Source organism: Acanthochromis polyacanthus, chromosome 24, assembly GCF_021347895.1.
Source record: "Acanthochromis polyacanthus isolate Apoly-LR-REF ecotype Palm Island chromosome 24, KAUST_Apoly_ChrSc, whole genome shotgun sequence".
NCBI lineage: Eukaryota > Metazoa > Chordata > Actinopteri > Pomacentridae > Acanthochromis > Acanthochromis polyacanthus.
The window spans coordinates 5708536-5732161 of NC_067136.1; the positions used below are offsets into that span (position 1 = coordinate 5708536).

General features: G+C 47.2%; 1 protein-coding gene and 1 long non-coding RNA gene across 7 annotated transcripts; one reads left to right on the forward strand and one right to left on the reverse strand.

The window, feature by feature from the left end:
- Nucleotides 1-1114: 1114 nt before the first annotated feature.
- LOC127532660 (uncharacterized) lies at nt 1115-21933 on the forward strand. 4 transcript variants are annotated; one of them, XM_051944617.1, is made up of 6 exons: nt 1147-1255; nt 1737-1793; nt 7276-7737; nt 16857-17360; nt 17633-18032; nt 21807-21933. In XM_051944617.1, the coding sequence occupies exons 3-6, from the start codon at nt 7285-7287 to the stop codon at nt 21890-21892; spliced, it is 1443 nt and encodes a 480-aa protein (XP_051800577.1). In that variant the 5' UTR covers nt 1147-1255; nt 1737-1793; nt 7276-7284; the 3' UTR covers nt 21893-21933. The 4 variants fall into 4 exon arrangements, with proteins under 4 accessions (XP_051800578.1, XP_051800576.1, XP_051800577.1 ...); XM_051944614.1 differs by having other exon boundaries at nt 7279-7737; XM_051944618.1 differs by lacking the exon at nt 1737-1793 and having other exon boundaries at nt 1115-1255.
- On the reverse strand, nt 7788-13057 carry LOC127532671 (uncharacterized). Of its 3 annotated transcripts, XR_007940256.1 has the most exons (5): nt 11526-11724; nt 11338-11453; nt 10674-10705; nt 9209-9272; nt 7788-7987 (listed from the first exon to the last, which is right to left on the reverse strand). It is a non-coding gene; the product is annotated as an uncharacterized LOC127532671 (long non-coding RNA). The 3 variants fall into 3 exon arrangements; XR_007940255.1 differs by lacking the exons at nt 7788-7987; nt 9209-9272; nt 10674-10705; nt 11338-11453; nt 11526-11724 and adding exons at nt 10420-10585; nt 10638-10673; nt 11278-11317; nt 12162-13057; XR_007940257.1 differs by lacking the exons at nt 7788-7987; nt 9209-9272; nt 10674-10705; nt 11338-11453; nt 11526-11724 and adding exons at nt 10420-10585; nt 10638-10653; nt 11950-12009; nt 12162-13057.
- Nucleotides 21934-23626: the final 1693 nt, after the last annotated feature.

Sequence of the window (23626 nt, forward strand, 5' to 3'; positions counted from 1 at the left end):
CCAGAGGGGGCAGTAATCTGATTACTGAAGTATTCTGGCTGACCAGAGGGAACAGTAATCTGATTACTGAAGTATTCTGGCTGACCAGAGGGAACAGTAATCTGATTACTGCAGTAATGATCAGAGGGGGCAGTAATCTGATTACTGAAGTACTCTTTACTGACCAGAGGGGGCAGTCATCTGATTAGTGCAGTACTCTGGCTGACCGGAGGGAACAGTAATCTGATTACTGCAGTAATGATCAGAGGGGGCAGTAATCTGATTACTGAAGTACTCTGGCTGACCAGAGGGAACAGTAATCTGATTACTGCAGTACTCTTTACTGACCAGAGGGGGCAGTCATCTGATTAGTGCAGTACTCTTTACTGAGCAGAGGGGGCAGTAATCTGATTACTGCAGTACTCTGGTTGACCAGAGGGAACAGTAATCTGATTACTGCAGTACTCTCTACTGACCAGAGGGCGCAGTAATCTGATTACTGCAGTACTCTACTGACCAGAGGGGGCAGTAATCAGATTACTGTAGTACTCTTTACTGACCAGAGGGGGCAGTAATATGATTACTGCAGTACTCTGGCTGACCGGAGGGAACAGTAATCCTATTACTGCAGTACTCTTTACTGACCAGAGTTGGCAGTAATATGATTACTGCAGTTGAAGGATGCTGAGTTTCCCACTGCCAGGCAGGAGGCCTAGAGGAAGACCAAAGAGGAGGTTTATGGATGTGGTTAAAGAGGACATGAAGGTAGTTGGTGTGAGAGAAGAGGATGCAGCAGACAGGGTTAGATGGAGGCAATTGATTCACTGTGGCGACCCCTGAAGGGAAAAGCTGAAAGGAAAAGAAGAAGAAGCATTACTCTGGCTGACCAGAGGGGGCAGTAATCTGATTACTGCAGTACTGTGGTTGAGCAGAGGGAACAGTCATCTCTTTACTGCAGTACTCTAGCTGACCAGAGGGGGCAGTAATATGATTACTGCAGTACTGTGGTTGAGCAGAGGGAACAGTCATCTCTTTACTGCAGTACTCTAGCTGACCAGAGGGGGCAGTAATATGATTACTGCAGTACTCTGGCTGACCAGAGGAACAGTAATCTGATTACTGCAGTACTATGGCTGAGCAGAAGGAACAGTCATCTCTTTACTGCAGTACTCTAGCTGACCAGAGGGGGCAGTAGTAGCATGCTGTCTGAACTCAGACCTCAGAAGAAGAAGAAGCTGCAGAAGAGAAAAACAAAAGAAGAGTTCTGCTCCTCCAGGTGAGGCTCCTTCCAGGGTTCTGGTTCCGTTTCTGGTTCGGTCCGTTAGTTAGCAGCTGTCCGGTTCGGCTCCGGTTCTGTCTCCGTGCTCACCGGGTCCGGTATCTGCCCGCTAGCTGCTGAATGCTACCGATGCTCCGGTTAGCCTCCGGTTAGCCGCTAGCTGCTGCTGTCAGGCTAACGGTAAATAAGCTTCCATTATCGGACACGCCCTCCTCTGACCTCCGCGCGCTCTCAGTCCGCGTCCTCTGTGCCTCACCTGCGTCAGGTGAGTGTGAGGACAGAAACAGAGCCCCGGTGTCCCGGTGGTCCATAGCAGTGATGTTCTACCTGTGGCCCTGACTTCACCTGTAGTTGTGAGGACTAGATGCTGTCTGTGCTCAAAGCTGAGGTTACTCTGGACCAGACCGGTTCTGATGATGATCAGCAGCATCACTTCTATCTGAATGTCCAACAGCATCTGCACTGATTTTATTCACAGGTTTTAGTCCAGCTTTCAACTCCCTCCACCCATCTCCTCATCCTAAACCTGAGACAGGTGAGTCTTCTTCTTTTCCTTTCAGCTTTTCCCTTCAGGGGTCGCCACAGTGAATCAATTGCCTCCATCTAACCCTGTCTGCTGCATCCTCTTCTCTCACACCAACTACCTTCATGTCCTCTTTAACCACATCCATAAACCTCCTCTTTGGTCTTCCTCTAGGCCTCCTGCCTGGCAGTGGGAAACTCAGCATCCTTCTACCAATATATTCACTCTCTCTCCTCTGGACATGTCTGAACCATCTCAGTCTGGCCTCTCTGACTTTATCTCCAAAGCCTCTAACATGTGCTGTCCCTCTGATGTCCTCATTCCTGATCCTATCCATCCTGGTCACTCCCAAAGAGAACCTCAGCATCTTCACTTCTGCTACCTCCAGCTCTGCCTCCTGTCTTTTCCTCAGGGACACTGTCTCCAGACCAAACAACATGGCTGGTCTCACCACAGTTTTGTAAACCTTTCCTTTCATTTTAGCTGAAACTCTTCTATCACACATCACACCTGACACTTTTCTCCAGCCGTTCCAGCCTGTCTGTACACGCTTCTTCACCTCTTTTCCACACTCTCCATTGCTCTGGACTGTTGACCCTAAGTACTTAAAATCCTCCACCTTCTTGATCTCTTCTCCCTGTAACCTCACTCTTCCACTTGGGTCCCTCTCATTCACACACAGATACTCCGTCTTGCTGCGGCTAACCCCTATTCCTCTCCTTTCCAGGGCAAACCTCCACGCCTCTAGCTTCTCCTCCACCTGTTCCCTGCTCTCACTACAGATCACAATGTCATCTGCAAACATCATAGTCCATGGAGACTCCTGTCTAACCTCGTCTGTCATCCTGTCCATCACCATAGCAAACAAGAAGGGGCTCAGAGCTGATCCCTGATGTACTCCCACCTCCACCTTGAACTCCTCTGTTACTCCTACAGCACACCTCACCACTGTCTTACAGTCCTCATACAAGTCCTGCACCACTCTAACATACTTCTCTGCCACTCCAGACTTCCTCATACAAAACCACAGTTCCTCTCTGGGCACCCTGTCAGAAGCTTTCTCCAGGTCTACAAAGACACAATGCAGCTCCTTCTGACCTTCTCTGTACTTCTCTATCAACATCCTCAAAGCAAATATTGCATCTGTTGTACTCTTTCTTGGCATGAAACCATACTGCTGCTCACAGATGTTCACCTCTGCCCTTAGTCTAGCTTCAACTACTCTTTCCCATAGCTTCATCGTGTGGCTCATCAGCTTTATTCCTCTGTAGTTGCCACAACTCTGCACATCTCCCTTGTTCTTAAAGATGGGCACCAGCACACTTCTCCTCCATTCCTCGGGCATCTTCTCACTATCTAAGATCCTGTTGAACAACCCAGTCAGAAACTCAACTGCTACCTCTCCGAGACACTTCCATACCTCCACAGGTATATCATCAGGACCAAGTGCCTTTCCACTCTTCATCCTCTTCAATGCCCTCCTCACTTCATCCTTACTAATCTTTGCTACTTCCTGGTCCACAACAGTCACCTCTTCTACTCTTCGTTCTCTCTCATTTTCCTCATTCATCAACTCTTCAAAGTACTCTTTCCATCTTCCCATCACACTATTGGCACCTGTCAACACACTTCCATCCTTATCCTTTATCACCCTAACCTGCTGCACGTCCTTCCCATCTCTGTCTCTCTGCCTTGCCAACCTGTACAGGTCAGTCTCTCCCTCCTTACTGTCCAACCTAGCATACAAGTCATGGTAAGCCCCTTGTTTGGCCTTTGCCACCTCTACTTTCACCTTACGCTGCATCTCCCTGTACTCCTGTCTACTCTCTTCAGTCCTCTCAGTGTCCCACTTCTTCTTAGCTAACCTCTTTCTCTGGATCCACTCCTGCACCTCCTCATTCCACCACCAAGTCTCCTTATCTCCTTTCCTTCCAGATGACACACCAAGTACTCTCCGACCTGTCTCCCTGATCACATTTGCTGTAGTTGTCCAGTCATCTGGAAGCACCTCCTGACCATCCAAAGCCTGTCTCAACTCTTTCCTGAAAGTCATACAACACTCTTCCTTTTCCAGCTTCAACCATTTGGTCCTCTGCTCTGCCTTTGCCCTCTTCATCTTCTTCACCACCAGGGTCATCCTACACACCACCATCCTATGCTGTCTGGCTACACTCTCACCTACCACTACTTTGCAGTCACTGATCTCCTTCAGATTACACCGTCTACACAAGATGTAGTCTACCTGTGTGCTCCTACCTCCACTCTTATAGGTCACCCTATGTTCCTGCCTCTTCTGGAAGAAAGTATTCACTACAGCCATTTCCATCCTTTTTGCAAAGTCAACCACCATCTGTCCTTCTGCATTCCTCTCCTGGATACCAAACCTGCCCATGACCTCCTCATCATCTCTGTTTCCTGCACCAACATGTCCATTGAAGTCTGCACCAATGACAACTCTCTCACTTCTAGGGATGCTCTGCATCACTTCATCAAGGTCCAACTAGAATTTCTGCTTCTCCTCCAGCTCACATCCTACCTGTGGAGCATACCCACTAACAACATTGAACATCACACCTTTGATTTCTAGCTTCAGGCTCATCACTCGATCTGACACTCTTTTTACCTCCAGGACATTCCTAACAAACTCCTCCTTCAAGATAACTCCTACTCCATTTCTCTTCCTATCTACACCATGATAGAACAGCTTGAACCCTGCTCCTAAACTTCTAGCTTTACTACCTTTCCACCTGGTCTCCTGGACACACAGTATGTCCACCTTCCTCCTCTGCATCATGTCAACCAGCTCTCTACCTTTTCCTGTCATAGTTCCAACATTCAAAGTCCCTACTCTCAGTCCTAGACTCTTGGTGTTCCTCTTCTCTCTCTTCCTATGAACACACCTTCCTCCCCTCCTTCTTCGACCAACAGTCATGTGTGTTAACCCTTTATTAATCCTCCTGCTGTCCTCATTTACAGGCATCAAAAAGTATTATTTCCTTGTCTGAAAAACAACCACAAATCAGCAAAAATCCCCAAATTTCTAAAAAAAAAAAAAATTTCAAAACCTTCAGGAAGAAAATTCAAATAATTCCTTAAAAAATTTCCCTTAAAAGTTTTATTTTAAAAAATCCCCAAAATTTGGCATGAAAATTCTTATAAATATTTTCAAAAAATGAGTAAAAATCTTCCCAAAAATCCTAATAACATCTAAAGTGATTCCATACATATCAGTAAAACTTCTAATGTTTTCTTTAAGAACATTCACATAAAAATCAACTGAAATTCACTGAATTTTGTTTGACTTTTATGTGAATGTTCTTCAGGGAACATTTTTAACATTTCTTTTTTTTCCAGCAAAAAATGTTCAAAGATTTCCCTAAAATGTTGAAAATGTGGACACCAGAAGTTTCACTGTGAAAATATGTTTTTTTTAAATCTAACTTTAGAACGGGTCAGTTTTGGCCCACAGGACGACACCAGGCTTAATCCAGTGGTGTTTTTAACCAGCTGAAGTCAGCAGCTTAGAATTAGTAGCACCATGTCAGAGTGTAGATCAGTCAGTACAGGTTGTGTCAGCTCCACCGTTCTTTTTACGCTTTAATGAAACACCTGGAACCTTGGTCTTAGTTTTCTGATGATACCACCAGAGGCTCAGCCCTTCAGCCTGATGTTCTGAAGCAGAACACTCTGAGATGAGCACCATGTCATCCTGGATGTTCAGAGAACTAAAGAGACGGTCTCAAACCTGGGATCAGTAGAAGACTACAGTCCTGCTGTGTTCCATGACCCACTGAGCAGCTCATAGAAGCATCTCAGAGTTCAGCTCTTCTAGCTGGACCGTCCATGAGAACAGCATGTCCTGTTTACGGTGTGGACAGCAGCATCATGTTCTAGTTCTATCAGGCTGTCCTGGAGAGCTCGGTCTGTTATGGGATGTCTGATCGTCACCATAAAGATGAAAACCAGACGGGCTTGTTTAGTGCACACGGCCATGAAGGAATAAATAACTACAGATCCCTGCAGTCCGTCTATGAACAAACTGTTCTCAGACCAGAGGATAGTTACTGAGCGTCACACATCCTTTACTGAGAACACCAGCTGGTACTCAGTAGACGATACAGAGTCAACACCTGCAGACTCAGCCTCTTTAAGAATGTATTTGTTCCAAACTCCATCAGATTCCTGAACTATGCTGCTGAGGATGGAGACTGTGCAGTCATTACACTGCATGACACTGGAGTCTCTAAGTAGCTTTTTCAGCAGCAGACTGAGACACCCCCCCTGAAGAAGGAGCTATCACCAGTCATTCATTCCATCTGCTATAGACTTTATAACATCAGCATCACTGGCTGATGGTAACATAAAACTGGACTCTGTCACATCATCCTTTACCACATAATCTGCAGTTCTTGCACTATTTGAGTCTTCTTGTACTTCACATCATTCCATAATCCACTTTTTCCATCCTACACTCCTGAACATATTGTGACTGTTATGATTATCATTATGTTGTTGTTTATTGTTGCTCTACTGTGTGATGTATGCTGTTGTAACATGGGAAATTTCCCCAGACACGGGGAGTAATAAAGGATTATCTTATTTTTATAGTGTTTTTACTGTAGTGATTTTTACTGTGATGATTTTTACTGTGATGATTTTTACTGTAGTGATTTTTACTGTGGTGATTTTTACTGTGGTGATTTTTACTGTAGTGATTTTTACTGTGGTGATTTTTACTGTGGTGATTTTTACTGTGGTGATTTTCACTGTAGTGATTTTCACTGTAGTGATCTTTTCTGTGGTGTATGTACATGTTATGTGTAATGTCGTAGGATATGTGCAGTACTATCATGTCATTGTTGATGAGATGGCATTTATGGGACAGTTTCTGAGTCCAAGACAAATTTCACCAAGTGGGACATTAAAGTATTGTAGCACTGAGCGGCGACTTAAGGCAGGAATGACGAGAGATCTTGCAGTTAATACCCCTGGCTTTATTGTCACCAATAAGCACTCAGGAACTCACACACACTGTACCGGCTCACAGGCCGAGGTCACTCCCCCAACAACCCCCCTGAGTCACGGTACAACGTGAAAACAATGAACACACAAAATGAACTCAGAACGTAGAATTGGAACAACTTAAAGCAACCAGTAATAAAAGAACGTCTCAAACACACAAATAACCCCATAAAACAATCCCAAAGAACACATAACTTCCCATGATGCCGAGCAGTCCCCCCACCCAGAACACAGTCACTCGCCGCAGCGACCCCAGCAGACCCCTCAGCCGCTACAGTATATTGTAATAAGCTGTTTTTTACTGCTTCCTGACCAGTTTGAACTGGTTCCAGACCAGTTTAAACTGGTTCCAGACCAGCTTCAAGTGAGGAGCTGAACTCAGTGTGAGCTTCAGGCTGCACTAATAATAATATTAATAATAATAATGACAAACTGGTAATAAACGAGGACTAAACCTCACCTGTCTGACCAGCAGGTCGTCATGGAAACAGCGGTTACCATGGAGGACCAGGCTGATGTTGCCATGGTGAACAGGATGGATGTCCAGGACCAGATGGCTCCTCCAGACAAAGAGGTGAAGATCTCCTCCCGTCAGCCCCGCCGCCGCGCCCTGGGGAGGCGGAGTCAGAGAGGAAAGAGGCGGGGCCCTGCGGAGAAAAGGCGGGGCCAGAAGCAGAAGAGGCGGGGCCAGGAAGAGGAGAAGGAGGGCGTGACGGTGAAGAGGACGTGGAGCGGAGGGAAGCGGCGCTGGGATAAGAAGCACTACTGTGTGTTCTGTCGCCGGCCGCAGGTGAAGATCGCCAGACACCTGCTCAGGAAGCATGCCGATGAACAGGAAGTGGTCGCTGCCAGTGCCCTGCCCACAGGCTCCAAACAGCGCCACCTGCTGCTGGAACACCTGCGCTGTAGAGGCAACTACCTGCACAACATCGAGGTCAGCTCACCTGTCTGTCAACCTGTTTACCTGTCTGTCTACCTGTTTACCTGTCTGTCTACCTGTTTACCTGTCTGTCTACCTGTCTGTCTACCTGTTTACCTGTCTGTCTACCTGTCTGTCTACCTGTTTACTTGTCTGTCTACCTGTCTGTCCACCTGTCTGTCTACCTGTTTACCTGTCTGTCTACCTGTTTACCTGTCTGTTTACCTGTTTACCTGTCTGTCTACATGTTTACCTGTCTGTTTACCTGTTTACCTGTCTGTCTACCTGTTTACTTGTCTGTCTACCTGTCTGTCTACCTGTTTACTTGTCTGTCTACCTGTTTACCTGTCTGTCTACCTGTCTGTCTACCTGTTTACTTGTCTGTCTACCTGTTTACCTGTCTGTCTACATGTTTACCTGTCTGTTTACCTGTTTACCTGTCTGTCTACCTGTTTACTTGTCTGTCTACCTGTCTGTCTACCTGTTTACTTGTCTGTCTACCTGTTTACCTGTCTGTCTACATGTTTACCTGTCTGTTTACCTGTTTACCTGTCTGTCTACCTGTTTACTTGTCTGTCTACCTGTCTGTCTACCTGTTTACTTGTCTGTCTACCTGTTTACTTGTCTGTCTACCTGTCTGTCTACCTGTTTACTTGTCTGTCTACCTGTTTACCTGTCTGTTTACCTGTCTGTCTACCTGTTTACTTGTCTGTCTACCTGTCTGTCTACCTGTTTACTTGTCTGTCTACCTGTTTACCTGTCTGTCTACCTGTCTGTCTACCTGTTTACCTGTCTGTCTACCTGTTTACTTGTCTGTCTACCTGTCTGTCTACCTGTTTACTTGTCTGTCTACCTGTTTACCTGTCTGTCTACCTGTCTGTCCACCTGTTTACTCGTCTGTCTACCTGTCTACCTGTCTACCTGTCTGTCTACAATTCTACAATTCTACAGTTTCATTTAGCTGATGCTTTTTCCCAAAGCCACGTACAACACAAGCAAGAATTCAGACATAAGGAAAAACCTGCAGTGAGTGCAAAAAGTGCGATTGGTCAAAGGTGTTGCCATCATGTCTACCTGTCTACCTGTCTGTCTACATGTCTGTCTACATGTTTACCTGTCTGTCTACCTGTCTGTCTACATGTTTACCTGTCTGTCTACCTGTCTACCTGTCTGTCTACATGTCTACCTGTCTGTCTACATGTTTACCTGTCTGTCTACCTGTTTACCTGTCTGTCTACCTGTCTGTCCACCTGTCTGTCTACATGTTTACCTGTCTGTCTACCTGTCTACCTGTCTGTCTACCTGTCTACCTGTCTGTCTACCTGTCTGTCTACCTGTTTACCTGTCTGTCTACCTGTTTACCTGTCTGTCTACATGTTTACCTGTCTGTCTACCTGTTTACTTGTCTGTCTACCTGTCTGTCCACCTGTCTGTCTACATGTTTACCTGTCTGTCTACCTGTTTACCTGTCTGTCTACATGTTTACCTGTCTGTCTACCTGTTTACTTGTCTGTCTACCTGTCTGTCCACCTGTCTGTCTACATGTTTACCTGTCTGTCTACCTGTCTACCTGTCTGTCTACCTGTTTACCTGTCTGTCTACATGTTTACCTGTCTGTCTACCTGTTTACTTGTCTGTCTACCTGTCTGTCCACCTGTCTGTCTACCTGTTTACCTGTCTGTCTACCTGTTTACCTGTCTGTCTACCTGTTTACCTGTCTGTCTACCTGTCTACCTGTCTGTCTACCTGTCTGTCTACCTGTTTACCTGTCTGTCTACCTGTTTACCTGTCTGTCTACATGTTTACCTGTCTGTCTACCTGTTTACCTGTCTGTCTACCTGTTTACCTGTCTGTCTACCTGTCTGTCTACCTGTCTACCTGTCTGTCTACCTGTTTACCTGTCTGTCTACCTGTCTGTCTACATGTTTACCTGTCTGTCTACCTGTTTACCTGTCTGTCTACCTGTCTGTCCACCTGTCTGTCTACATGTTTACCTGTCTGTCTACCTGTCTACCTGTCTGTCTACATGTCTACCTGTCTGTCTACATGTTTACCTGTCTGTCTACCTGTTTACCTGTCTGTCTACCTGTCTGTCCACCTGTCTGTCTACATGTTTACTTGTCTGTCTACCTGTCTACCTGTCTGTCTACCTGTCTACCTGTCTGTCTACCTGTCTGTCTACCTGTTTACCTGTCTGTCTACCTGTTTACCTGTCTGTCTACATGTTTACCTGTCTGTCTACCTGTCTGTCCACCTGTCTGTCTACATGTTTACCTGTCTGTCTACCTGTTTACCTGTCTGTCTACATGTTTACCTGTCTGTCTACATGTTTACCTGTCTGTCTACATGTTTACCTGTCTGTCTACCTGTTTACCTGTCTGTCTACATGTTTACCTGTCTGTCTACCTGTCTGTCCACCTGTCTGTCTACCTGTTTACCTGTCTGTCTACCTGTCTGTCCACCTGTCTGTCTACATGTTTACCTGTCTGTCTACATGTTTACCTGTCTGTCTACCTGTTTACTTGTCTGTCTACCTGTCTGTCTACCTGTCTGTCTACCTGTTTACTTGTCTGTCTACCTGTCTGTCCACCTGTCTGTCTACATGTTTACCTGTCTGTCTACCTGTCTACCTGTCTGTCTACCTGTTTACCTGTCTGTCTACCTGTCTGTCCACCTGTTTACTCGTCTGTCTACCTGTCTACCTGTCTACCTGTCTGTCTACAATTCCTCATTTCTACAGTTTCATTTAGCTGATGCTTTTTCCCAAAGCCACGTACAACACAAGCAAGAATTCAGACATAAGGAAAAACCTGTAGTGAGTGCAAAAAGTGCGATTGGTCAAAGGTGTTGCCATCATGTCTACCTGTCTACCTGTCTGTCTACATGTCTGTCTACATGTTTACCTGTCTGTCTACCTGCCTGCCTGTCTGCCTGTCTGTCTACATGTTTACCTGTCTGTCTACCTGTCTGTCTACATGTTTACCTGTCTGTCTACCTGTTTACCTGTCTGTCTACCTGTCTGTCCACCTGTCTGTCTACATGTTTACCTGTCTGTCTACCTGTTTACCTGTCTGTCTACCTGTCTGTCTACATGTCTACCTGTCTGTCTACCTGTCTGTCTACCTGTTTACTTGTCTGTCCACCTGTCTGTCCACCTGTCTGTCTACATGTTTACCTGTCTGTTTACCTGTCTGTCTACCTGTCTACCTGTCTGTCTACCTGTTTACCTGTCTGTCTACATGTTTACCTGTCTGTCTACCTGTTTACCTGTCTGTCTACCTGTCTACCTGTCTGTCTACCTGTTTACTTGTCTGTCTACCTGTCTGTCCACCTGTCTGTCTACATGTTTACCTGTCTGTCTACCTGTCTGTCTACCTGTTTACTTGTCTGTCTACCTGTTTACCTGTCTGTCTACCTGTTTACCTGTCTGTCTACATGTTTACCTGTCTGTCTACATGTTTACCTGTCTGTCTACCTGTTTACCTGTCTGTCCACCTGTCTGTCTACATGTTTACCTGTCTGTCTACATGTTTACCTGTCTGTCTACCTGTTTACCTGTCTGTCTACCTGTTTACCTGTCTGTCTACCTGTCTACCTGTCTGTCTACCTGTTTACTTGTCTGTCTACCTGTCTGTCCACCTGTCTGTCTACATGTTTACCTGTCTGTCTACCTGTCTGTCTACCTGTTTACTTGTCTGTCTACCTGTTTACCTGTCTGTCTACCTGTTTACCTGTCTGTCTACATGTTTACCTGTCTGTCTACATGTTTACCTGTCTGTCTACCTGTTTACTTGTCTGTCTACCTGTCTGTCCACCTGTCTGTCTACATGTTTACCTGTCTGTCTACCTGTCTGTCTACCTGTTTACTTGTCTGTCTACCTGTCTGTCCACCTGTCTGTCTACATGTTTACCTGTCTGTCTACCTGTCTGTCTACCTGTTTACCTGTCTGTCTACCTGTCTGTCCACCTGTCTGTCTACATGTTTACCTGTCTGTCTACATGTTTACCTGTCTGTCTACCTGTCTGTCTACCTGTTTACTTGTCTGTCTACCTGTTTACCTGTCTGTCTACCTGTTTACCTGTCTGTCTACCTGTCTGTCCACCTGTCTGTCTACATGTTTACCTGTCTGTCTACCTGTTTACCAGTCTGTCTACCTGTCTGTCCACCTGTCTGTCTACATGTTTACCTGTCTGTCTACCTGTCTACCTGTCTGTCTACCTGTTTACCTGTCTGTCTACATGTTTACCTGTCTGTCTACCTGTTTACCTGTCTGTCTACCTGTCTACCTGTCTGTCTACCTGTCTGTCTACCTCTTTACTTGTCTGTCTACCTGTTTAACTGTCTGTCTACATGTTTACTTGTCTGTCTACCTGTTTACCTGTCTGTCTACATGTTTACCTGTCTGTCTACCTGTTTACCTGTCTGTCTACCTGTTTACCTGTCTCTCTGCATGACTTAAAGTATTTCCAGTGTTTTGCTCCAAAAGAAAAAAAGACTACATTACGAATGGTAATCTACCAGTGGAATGAGGGGAACACAGCTTTTAGAATAGAATCACTTTATTTATCCCTGAAGGGAAATTCAGTTGTCAGGGTTCTCATCTGTTTACTTTAGAGCAGGGGTCTCAAACTCAGTTTACCTGGGGGCTGCTGGAGGCAGAGGCTGGGTGAGGCTGGACCGCATCAAGTTTTCCACAAGAAAAGCTCTGATAAAAACATTCCAATGTTCTCAAATATTTTATTTTTTAACACAAAATAAGATGAAAAAATAAATAAACGAATTAAGAATTAATAAGAAAATAAATCAATCAGTAATAAGTAAATAAAATAATAATAATAATAATAATACAGCAGATATAGAAAGCACATATAGTTGCTGACCAGAGAAATCTAATTATTTTAATATTCAGATTCAAATGTCTGTATTAACAGTTCTTTAACCTTTAACTTTCTGAACATGAATGGAACATTGACAATGGACTGTTCTGAACATGGCTTCTCTTGCCTACTTCTTGCTGCTACAGACCTGGCAGCGCTTCTTCTCGCATAGCCGAGCCACATTTGGCTTGAGGGAGGAAGCAGTTAAGACCCTCAGTAGGGCTTGAAGATGCTCATCAGTAAGTCTGGACCTGTACTTGGACTTAGTTCAAGGTGGAGAAGAGCTTTTCGCACAAGTATGTGCTCCCAAAAAGGCACATGGTCCTCTTGAACATTCGGGAAAGCTCAGGGAAGCTGGGGGTCAATTCTCTCAAAAATTGTCCAAGCTTGTCTGTTTTTCCACTCACCTCCCTGAACTTGGCTTTGAGTTCAGAATTGCACTGCAGGTCAATGAGCTCCATCTAAAGCACAGGAGGGGCATCTGGCACATCAAAGGAGAATGGGAAATGTGGCTCTGTGCGTCTCGAAGCCTGCAAATCTGTGATCAAATTCCTCCTGTAGCTTCAAAATGACCTCAACATACTTCTCACCACTGAATGGTGTGGCTGCATCTTCGAGTGCCTTGCATGCTGGGAAATGCCAAAGGTTTGTCTGCGAGAGCTGGGCTTTCCATAACACAAGTTTTGTGGAGAATGCTCTCACGTTGTCATAGGCAGCACTGACAAGTTGCCCCTGGCCTTGTAACTTCTTGTTCAGTACATTAAGCTCATGTGTGATATCAACAAGAAAAGCTAAGTCCATAATAAGCCATTTGGGATCACTTAGCACAGGAACAGCCCCCCCATCCTTCTCCATGAAGGCTTTCACTTCTGCTCTCAACTCAAAAAATCTCTTCAATGGATTTCCCCTGCTGAGCCAACGTACATCGGTGAAGCACATCCCCATATTCTGACTCCATTTCCTCTAAAAAAAGCACGGAACCTTCTGTGCTTTAAGCCCCTGGATGTGATTTGGTTGATGCAGGGGGGTTGATGCAACGACAGACATCACATTGTCAAACTTCAGGCATCTGCTGCAAAGGGCCTGCTGATGGACAATGCAGTGCAGAGCTATGGCCTCCTCCACACCCTCCTCTGCCAGTTTTTTTTGGAACAAGTGCCACCAGTCCATTTTTCCTCCCTGTCATTGATGGGCCTCCATCGGTTGTTATTCCAACAACGCACTGCTTTCAAATACATTTTGCAGTTGTACACGTTACAACTGAACAGATTTTGTTTTCAAGTGTGATACATAACAAAAAGTGCAAACAAAGTAAATAATTTATGATAATTTCACCAAAGTGCATAAAATGCAAGAAAAATGTCAACAGAAAATGGGACCGTTGCCTAATAACACCAAAAACTAGTGGTGTGCGATACTGCAAGATTTGGTATTGATCTGATACCAAGTAAATACAGGGCCCTGCACAGTGTAAGTTCATGGCACCCATCTGGTCCCACCTGGTTGCTTAACGAGAGATATTTACCGACGTTCCCTGAACGCCTCACAGCGCAGACTATGGTACACGTTGTTCAGTGTCTGAGTGATCAGACCACCGTGAGAGCAAAATGTACTTAAATGTACTTATTTAAAAGAGTCAGATGAAGTGTCATCATTTCAGATTAGTCCAATATGAAAGCGATTGATTTTGTCCATATGTTGTTTTCTGTGAGCCGAGAAAACAGCACACGTCAGTGCGCTACGTCTTTTTAAAAGGGAGCACATTTTTACATTTTAAAGGCCGCGGTCAGTTGTTCTCTTATAGTGGTAGAAGCTAAAAATCATGATTGTGATGAATGATTATTTTTTACAGCATTAGTCTTTGTAATTGTCTCTGGTTCAGTGTCTTCCTGCCTGCAGTCTGATCCGTCACGGCCGCTGCAGGTGATCTGTATGAATGAGATGAGTTGCAGAACGTGACCGCGCTCCGCGGATCGCCGCCGCGTTCCCCCCTCTACTGCCGCCCCTGCGGGAGCCTGTCTCCCCCCTCCCTCTCCGGTTGTGAGTTTCTGGCCAGTGTTGGCATTATAGTAACTTGGCATTCATTCTGTGAATAAAACTGTCTGTCCCGCTCAGCAGCAGTAAGCTAATGTCGCGAAGTCGCAACAAGCCTGGCCGATGTCCCGCCCTCAAGAGCCATATACCCCACTGTGATTGGTAGGTTCGTTCAGCTCCACGCACAACACTGAAAAGTGTCATTCACATCAAACTTGCGGGCCGCAATAACATTAATGTTTCATATTAAGACGGGGGCCGCAAACTATCGTCCCGCGGGCCGCAGTTGGCCCGCGGGACGATAGTTTGAGACCCCTGCTTTAGAGTTAAACAGTCTGATTGCTGATGGGAGAAAGACTTTCTGAATCTTCCAGTCCTGCACAGATAGGAGCTGTCCTTTGGTGTTTTGTTGTTCTCTGAGGCAGATGTGAAGTGGATGATCCATGTTTGTCAGAATGGCCTCCATCTTTCTCAGTGCCCGTCTCTCCACCTCATCCTCCAATGTGTTCAATCTGATTCCAACCACAGAGCAGCTTTTTTAATCAGTTTGTTCAGACGCCTTGCATCCTTCTGTTTTATGCTGCCTCCCAGCAGACTGCAGCATAAAACAGGACACTTGCTACCACAGACTGATAAAACATCTGCAGCATCTTACTGCACATGTCTAAAGATCGAAGTCTTCTGAGGCAATAAAGTCGGCTCTGGCCCTTTTTGTAGATGAAGTCTACGTTTGTAGACCAGTCCAACTTATTATCATGGTGGACACCTAAATATTTATGTGATGTCACCATCTCGATGTCCACAAGTGTTCACTGGCTGAAGAGGGGGTTTGGATCTGTGGAAATCTATGATCATTTCCTTTGTCTTTGAGGCGTTGAGTAGCAGCAGTTTTTGTGACTCCAGTCACTGAAGGCACTTCTCAGATCTCTGTATTCAGCTTCATGTCCATTTCTGATACATGCCACCATAGCAGTGTCATCAGAGTATTTCTGAATGTGGCAGGACTCAGTGCTGTATTTGAAGTCAGATGTATACAGAGTGAACAGGAATGGAGCCAGGACTGTTCCTTGTGGAGCCCCAGTACTACTCATTAATGTCCCAGAAACACAGTTCCCCAGCCTGACAAACTGCGGCCTTCCTGTCAGGTAATCTGTGATCCATGAAACACAGGAAGGATCCACTCCCATCTCTGTGAGCTTGTCTTTGAGGATGGTGGGTTGGATGGAGTTGAATCCATTGATAAATCAAAGAACATGATTCTCACATAAACTCCAAGTTCCTCCAGATGAGTCAGGGCACGGTGAAGCATGAAGAGGATGGCATCATCCACTCCAATGTGTTCTTTGTATGCAAACTGCAAGGACTCGAGTTTGTCTTTGACCTCAAGCCTCAGGAGACGTAAAACCAGCCGCTCCAGAGTTTTCATGATGTGTGAGGTCAGAGCAACAGGTCTGTAGTCATTTAGTTCAGCCGGACATTTGATTTTTGGTACCGGTACAATACAGGATGTTTTCCATAGAGCAGGCACCCGCCCCAGCTGTAGACTCAGGTTGAAGATCCTGTGGAGAGGTTGACACAGTTGTGCAGCACAGTCCTACACAGTGGAGACATGCAGGAGACGGAGGAGAAGAAGGAGGAGCAGAAGTGGAAGTAGGTGTGTCCACGGTGTCAAATCTGTTGAAGAACAAGTTGAGTTCGTCAGCTCTTTCCACATCACCCACTATTGGCTCCCTCCTCTTTTTATTGTTGTGTCCAGAGATGGTATTGATTCCTCTCCACACATCACGGATGTTACTGTGTTGAAAATTCCTCTCTATCTTCTTTTTGTATTCCATCTTTGCCACTTTCAGTCTCCTCTTCAACTCATGTTGCACTTCTTTGAGCCGTTCTTTGTCACCATCTCTAAAAGCTTGAACTACCTCCTCCTGCTGACCTGTCCAGGTGTTACTGTCACCTGGAGTTTATCATCTGGAGGAACACGTCTGAAGTTATGACTAGTTAGAGAGAACCTAAAGACTTAAAGGCAAGAAGTTCAGGATTAGGACTATTATGTTTCACTTTACACCCTGTGTTTACCTGTCTGTCTACCTGTCTCCCCGTCTCTCTGTCTGTCTCCCTCCCTGTCCTCCTACCTGTCTCCCGACCTCTTTACCTGTCTCCCTGTCTACCTGTCCTCCTACCTGTCTCCCTGTCTGTCCACCTACCTGTCTGTCTGTCTCCAGGTGATCAGACAGGGCAGTGGGGAGATCGTCCCGTGGCGTCAGCCCTCAGAGGACGTGGATGCCAGGAACTACCTGCCCTGTCCTCTGTGTCTGGGGTTCTTCCTGAGGGCCGACCTGTGGAAGCACCAGGTGTCCTGTAGGAAGAAGCTGTCCATCGACCCGTTCAGAGATCCGTCCACAGAGACGTCCAGAGACCCTTCCATTGACCCGTCCACAGAGACGTCCTCTGACCCGGCCACAGGTATGTCAGAGGACACGCCCCCTGAGCCCTCAGACGTGCCCACCACGGAGCAGACTAGTGGTTCTGATGGAGGGTCCAAACGTCCCGGGACCTCTGACTCCGGAGAGGACCAGAACCCGTCCTCTGAACCGGCAGCCTCTAGGCCCAGGAAGAGGACCAGAGTCCAGGCAGCAGCGTCCCGCCTCCTCCCCATCTCTAGTGGAGCTTCAGAGAGCTGCAGTGAGATCCTGCACCGCATGAACCAGGACAACGTGTCCCACCAGGTACCCATGGACACCTGTCTGTCTGTACACCTGTCTGCCTGTAAACCTGTCTGTCTCTCTCTCTGTCTCCCTGTCTGTTTCTCTGTCTCCCTGTCTCCTTCCCTACCTGTCTGTCTGTCTGTCTGTACACCGGTCTCCCTACCTACCTATCTCCCTGCCTACCGTTCTTTCTGTCTCCCTACCTGCCTGTCTCCCTGCCTACCTTTCTTTCTGTCTCCCTACCTACCTGTCTTCCTGTCTGTCTCCCTACCTGTCTGCCTCTCTGTGTCCAGGCGAAGTCTGATTGGCTGATCTGTAAGTACGGTAACAAGCTGATGGGGAACCAGGATGGCCTCCAGAGGAGGTACGACTACGTGAGCCAGAAGCTGAGGGAACTGGGTCGGCTGCTGCTGGCCGCCAAGTCCCTGGACTCTGAGGTCCAGAATCTCCAGGACCTTCTGGCCCCGGGCCGCCTCAGCCTGGCGCTGGCGGCCTCCAGGAAGGCGGCCGGGTACCGGTGGAGCCGTCCTCCTCTGGCGGTGAAGACCACGCTGAAGACGGTGTGTGAGATCGCCATCGGAGAGAATCTGCAGGACGGAGACTGGGAGGCAGCGGCCAGGACCACCGACTTCTACTACATGCTGGACAGGGAGTGGGACAACCTGGGGCTGCAGAACCCCGGCCCAGACCCAGGTAGGACCAGAACCTTCTGCTCAGAGGGCCTTCAGAACGTCTGTTCAGAGGGCCTTCAGAACGTCTGTTCAGAGGGCCTTCAGAACGTCTGTTCAGAGGACCTTCAGAACGTCTGTTCAGAGGACCTTCAGAACATCTGTTCAGAGGGCCTCCAGAGCGTCTGCTCAGAGGGCCTTCAGAACGTCTGTTCAGAGGACCTTCAGAACGTCTGCTCAGAGGCCCTTCAGAACGTCTGTTCAGAGGACCTTCAGAGCGTCTGCTCAGAGGACCTTCAGAGCGTCTGTTCAGAGGGCCTTCAGAGCGTCTGTTCAGAGGACCTTCAGAGCATCTGCTCAGAGGACCTTCAGAGCGTCTGTTCAGAGGGTCTTCAGAACGTCTGCTCAGAGGGCCTTCAGAACATCTGTTCAGAGGGTCTTCAGAACGTCTGCTCAGAGGGCCTTCAGAACGTCTGCTCAGAGGGCCTTCAGAACGTCTGCTCAGAGGGCCTTCAGAACGTCTGTTCAGAGGACCTTCAGAGCGTCTGCTCAGAGGACCTTCAGAGCGTCTGCTCAGAGGGCCTTCAGAATGTCTGTTCAGAGGGCCTTCAGAATGTCTGTTCAGAGGGCCTTCAGAATGTCTGTTCAGAGGGCCTTCAGAACATCTGTTCAGAGGGCCTTCAGAACGTCTGCTCAGAGGGCCTTCAGAACGTCTGTTCAGAGGACCTTCAGAGCGTCTGCTCAGAGGGCCTTCAGAATGTCTGTTCAGAGGACCTTCAGAACATCTGTTCAGAGGGCCTTCAGAACGTTTGCTCAGAGGGCCTTCAGAACGTTTGCTCAGAGGGCCTTCAGAACGTCTGCTCAGAGGGCCTTCAGAACGTCTGCTCAGAGGGCCTTCAGAACGTCTGCTCAGAGGGCCTTCAGAGCGTCTGTTCAGAGGGCCTTCAGAACGTCTGTTCAGAGGGCCTTCAGAACGTCTGTTCAGAGGGCCTTCAGAACGTCTGTTCAGAGGGCCTTCAGAACGTCTGCTCAGGGGGTCTTCAGAACGTCTGTTCAGAGGGCCTTCAGAACGTCTGCTCAGAGGGCCTTCAGAGCGTCTGCTCAGAGGGTCTTCAGAGCGTCTGTTCAGAGGGTCTTCAGAACGTCTGTTCAGAGGGCCTTCAGAACGTCTGCTCAGAGGGCCTTCAGAACGTCTGCTCAGAGGGTCTTCAGAACGTCTGCTCAGAGGCCCTTCAGAACGTCTGTTCAGAGGACCTTCAGAGCGTCTGCTCAGAGGACCTTCAGAGCGTCTGTTCAGAGGGCCTTCAGAGCGTCTGTTCAGAGGACCTTCAGAGCATCTGCTCAGAGGACCTTCAGAGCGTCTGTTCAGAGGGTCTTCAGAACGTCTGCTCAGAGGGCCTTCAGAACATCTGTTCAGAGGGTCTTCAGAACGTCTGCTCAGAGGGCCTTCAGAACGTCTGCTCAGAGGGCCTTCAGAACGTCTGCTCAGAGGGCCTTCAGAACGTCTGTTCAGAGGACCTTCAGAGCGTCTGCTCAGAGGACCTTCAGAGCGTCTGCTCAGAGGGCCTTCAGAATGTCTGTTCAGAGGGCCTTCAGAATGTCTGTTCAGAGGGCCTTCAGAATGTCTGTTCAGAGGGCCTTCAGAATGTCTGTTCAGAGGGCCTTCAGAACATCTGTTCAGAGGGCCTTCAGAACGTCTGCTCAGAGGGCCTTCAGAACGTCTGTTCAGAGGACCTTCAGAGCGTCTGCTCAGAGGGCCTTCAGAATGTCTGTTCAGAGGACCTTCAGAACATCTGTTCAGAGGGCCTTCAGAACGTTTGCTCAGAGGGCCTTCAGAACGTTTGCTCAGAGGGCCTTCAGAACGTCTGCTCAGAGGGCCTTCAGAACGTCTGCTCAGAGGGCCTTCAGAACGTCTGCTCAGAGGGCCTTCAGAGCGTCTGTTCAGAGGGCCTTCAGAACGTCTGTTCAGAGGGTCTTCAGAACGTCTGTTCAGAGGGCCTTCAGAACGTCTGCTCAGGGGGTCTTCAGAACGTCTGTTCAGAGGGCCTTCAGAACGTCTGCTCAGAGGGCCTTCAGAGCGTCTGCTCAGAGGGTCTTCAGAGCGTCTGTTCAGAGGGTCTTCAGAACGTCTGTTCAGAGGGCCTTCAGAACGTCTGCTCAGAGGGCCTTCAGAACGTCTGCTCAGAGGGTCTTCAGAACGTCTGTTCAGAGGGCCTTCAGAACGTCTGCTCAGAGGGCCTTCAGAGCGTCTGCTCAGAGGGTCTTCAGAACGTCTGTTCAGAGGGCCTTCAGAACGTCTGCTCAGAGGGCCTTCAGAACGTCTGCTCAGAGGGCCTTCAGAGCGTCTGTTCAGAGGGTCTTCAGAACGTCTGTTCAGAGGGTCTTCAGAGCGTCTGTTCAGAGGGTCTTCAGAACGTCTGTTCAGAGGGCCTTCAGAACGTCTGCTCAGAGGGCCTTCAGAACGTCCGTTCAGAGGGCCTTCAGAACGTCTGTTCAGAGGGCCTTCAGAACGTCTGCTCAGAGGGCCTTCAGAGCGTCTGTTCAGAGGGCCTTCAGAACGTCTGTTCAGAGGGTCTTCAGAACGTCTGTTCAGAGGGCCTTCAGAACGTCTGTTCAGAGGGCCTTCAGAGCGTCTGTTCAGAGGGTCTTCAGAACGTCTGTTCAGAGGGTCTTCAGAACGTCTGTTCAGAGGGCCTTCAGAACGTCTGCTCAGAGGGCCTTCAGAGCGTCTGTTCAGAGGGTCTTCAGAACGTCTGTTCAGAGGGTCTTCAGAACGTCTGTTCAGAGAGCCTTCAGAACGTCTGTTCAGAGGGTCTTCAGAACGTCTGTTCAGAGGGTCTTCAGAACGTCTGTTCAGAGGGCCTTCAGAACGTCTGCTCAGAGGGCCTTCAGAACGTCTGTTCAGAGGGTCTTCAGAACGTCTGCTCAGAGGGCCTTCAGAACGTCTGTTCAGAGGGCCTTCAGAACGTCTGCTCAGAGGGTCTTCAGAACGTCTGCTCAGAGGGCCTTCAGAACGTCTGTTCAGAGGGCCTTCAGAACGTCTGTTCAGGGGGTCTTCAGAACGTCTGTTCAGAGGGCCTTCAGAACGTCTGCTCAGAGGGCCTTCAGAGCGTCTGTTCAGAGGGTCTTCAGAACGTCTGTTCAGAGGGTCTTCAGAACGTCTGCTCAGAGGGTCTTCAGAACGTCTGCTCAGAGGGTCTTCAGAACGTCTGTTCAGAGGGCCTTCAGAACGTCTGTTCAGAGGGCCTTCAGAACGTCTGTTCAGAGGGCCTTCAGAACGTCTGTTCAGAGGGTCTTCAGAACGTCTGTTCAGGGGGTCTTCAGAACGTCTGTTCAGAGGGCCTTCAGAACGTCTGCTCAGAGGGCCTTCAGAGCGTCTGTTCAGAGGGTCTTCAGAACGTCTGTTCAGAGGGTCTTCAGAACGTCTGTTCAGAGGGCCTTCAGAACGTCTGTTCAGAGGGCCTTCAGAACGTCTGTTCAGAGGGTCTTCAGAACGTCTGTTCAGGGGGTCTTCAGAACGTCTGTTCAGAGGGTCTTCAGAACGTCTGTTCAGAGGGCCTTCAGAACGTCTGCTCAGAGGGCCTTCAGAACGTCTGCTCAGAGGGCCTTCAGAACGTCTGCTCAGAGGGCCTTCAGAACGTCTGTTCAGAGGGTCTTCAGAACGTCTGTTCAGGGGGTCTTCAGAACGTCTGTTCAGAGGGTCTTCAGAACGTCTGCTCAAAGGGCCTTCAGAGCGTCTGCTCAGAGGGCCTTCTGAACGGTCTAAAGATGTTTAACTCCATCTCCGTCTCTCCTGCAGCTGCTCCAGAGGGAGGAACCAAGCTGAAGAAATGTCTGGTCCAGACCACCACCCAGAAGGACCTCAGACCAGAAGGTGAGTCCTGACCCGGTCCTGGTCCAACCTTAGACCAGAAGGTGAGTCCTGATCCGGTCCTGGTGGTTCTACAAGGTTTAGGGATGGATCTATTGATGTTCTCAGATCATTACTCCTGATGTCTTCATGGACCAGTTCAGAGAACAGAAGAACAGAGACAGACCTGCAGGAACCAACGGGTATTGATCCGGATCGATCTATTGATTGATTGATTGACAGTCAGCAGGGTGTTTGTGCTGTTAGTGTATGTTATTGTAGATCTATTGATTGATTGATTGACAGTCAGCAGGGTGTTTCTGCTGTTAGTGTATATTATTATAGATCTATTGATTGATTGATTGATTTACAGTCAGCAGGGTGTTTCTGCTGTACATCCTCAGTGATCAATAACATATATTTTTATCGCCCGGCAAAACTGCGTTTTCTGGAAGGTATTGTTTTCAGCTGCATGGTCTTGCTTGCTTGCTTGTTTGTCTGTAACACTTTGGTTTCTGCGCGATAACTCCATTAAACATTGATGTAGCGTCACCATATTTGGTACACAGGTGTACCAAAATAAGACACAGGTCAAGTTCGCATTTGGTGACCGTGACCTCATTTTCAAGGTCGCAGGAGTCATCTTTGTCGCCGGGCGGTCCAAGTTTGGTCAAACTTCTAGTTATAGATCTAATTATTTAGGTGTTTTTTTAAGCTGCCGTATGTCTCTAGTTTACGTGTTAATGTGACGTTTCTTAATAAATGTTGTCTCTGGTTTAATGGATGTAATTAAAGGATCTGAGCTAAAAGTCCTGTCAGTGCTACAGGATGAATCTGATGGGATTTAACTCACTATGAAACAATAAGAAGCTCCACATGCCACACATCATCACCTGTATAATAACTTTACAGAACAATACTATACCAACCTTAGACTGAGAAAGATTCTGTTGCTATGGTAACAGTGTTTTCTGTCAGCAGGTGGAACAATAGAAAAGAGAAAATCTGACAAACAGACTCAAAGTTATAAAGACTAACATGTCTGTGATTTGTGGTCAGTGTGAGACAGCAGACTGTAATTTACAGTTAAACATAAAAATACCTTTAAATGGTGATAAAAAGTTCAGAATGTAACCTGATTATAACAGACTGCTACCAGAAGTGATCATTTACCAAAACACTGTTACAAAGACTATTTCTGTTATCAAGCTGATGTTTTAATGCTTTTTAGTTTTTATTCTAATTACATTTTAATCAATCCATCCTGTTACACTGTGCAGCTCTTTTCCACATTCAAAGGTGATTCTCTGAGAACGGTACAGAATTCTAATGAGATAAAAACATAGAATACAGACAGGAGTCATTTCTCCCATGTACCAGTATCAGATGGAATAAAGGTCATTTAAAGCTACTCCTAGAAAAGGAAAGGATATTAGCACAGAGAACTGATCTAATGGAGCTGAATGAACCTGAACTAGAACTGTAACAGACAGCTTGTATAAGTGGACATGTCAGCAGTTTGTTTAAAGGAGCTGAAATCAGACGTACATACACCAATAAACCTGTCTGTAGGAAGAAACAAGTGAAGGTGGAAACACAGTTATTATCAGGAAAGCAGGAAAAGATGCTGATGTTCCATTATTATAATATATGTATAATATATTAGTTCTATCTGATTATTGACTTATAGTAGACGGGATCTTTGCAGATTTAACCCTCTGAAACCCATTGATGATACTGGTGTAATTTATTTTCCTTTTTAAACTGTT

Excerpts from the sequence above, each read along its gene's own strand:
- LOC127532660 (XM_051944618.1), top strand. The coding sequence starts at position 7,285 with ATGGAAACAGCGGTTACCATGGAGGACCAGGCTGATGTTGCCATGGTG. Across the intron at positions 17,361-17,632 it reads AGGACAACGTGTCCCACCAG|GCGAAGTCTGATTGGCTGAT; the intron begins GTACCCATGGAC and ends CTCTGTGTCCAG. Across the intron at positions 18,033-21,806 it reads GAACCCCGGCCCAGACCCAG|CTGCTCCAGAGGGAGGAACC; the intron begins GTAGGACCAGAA and ends TCTCTCCTGCAG.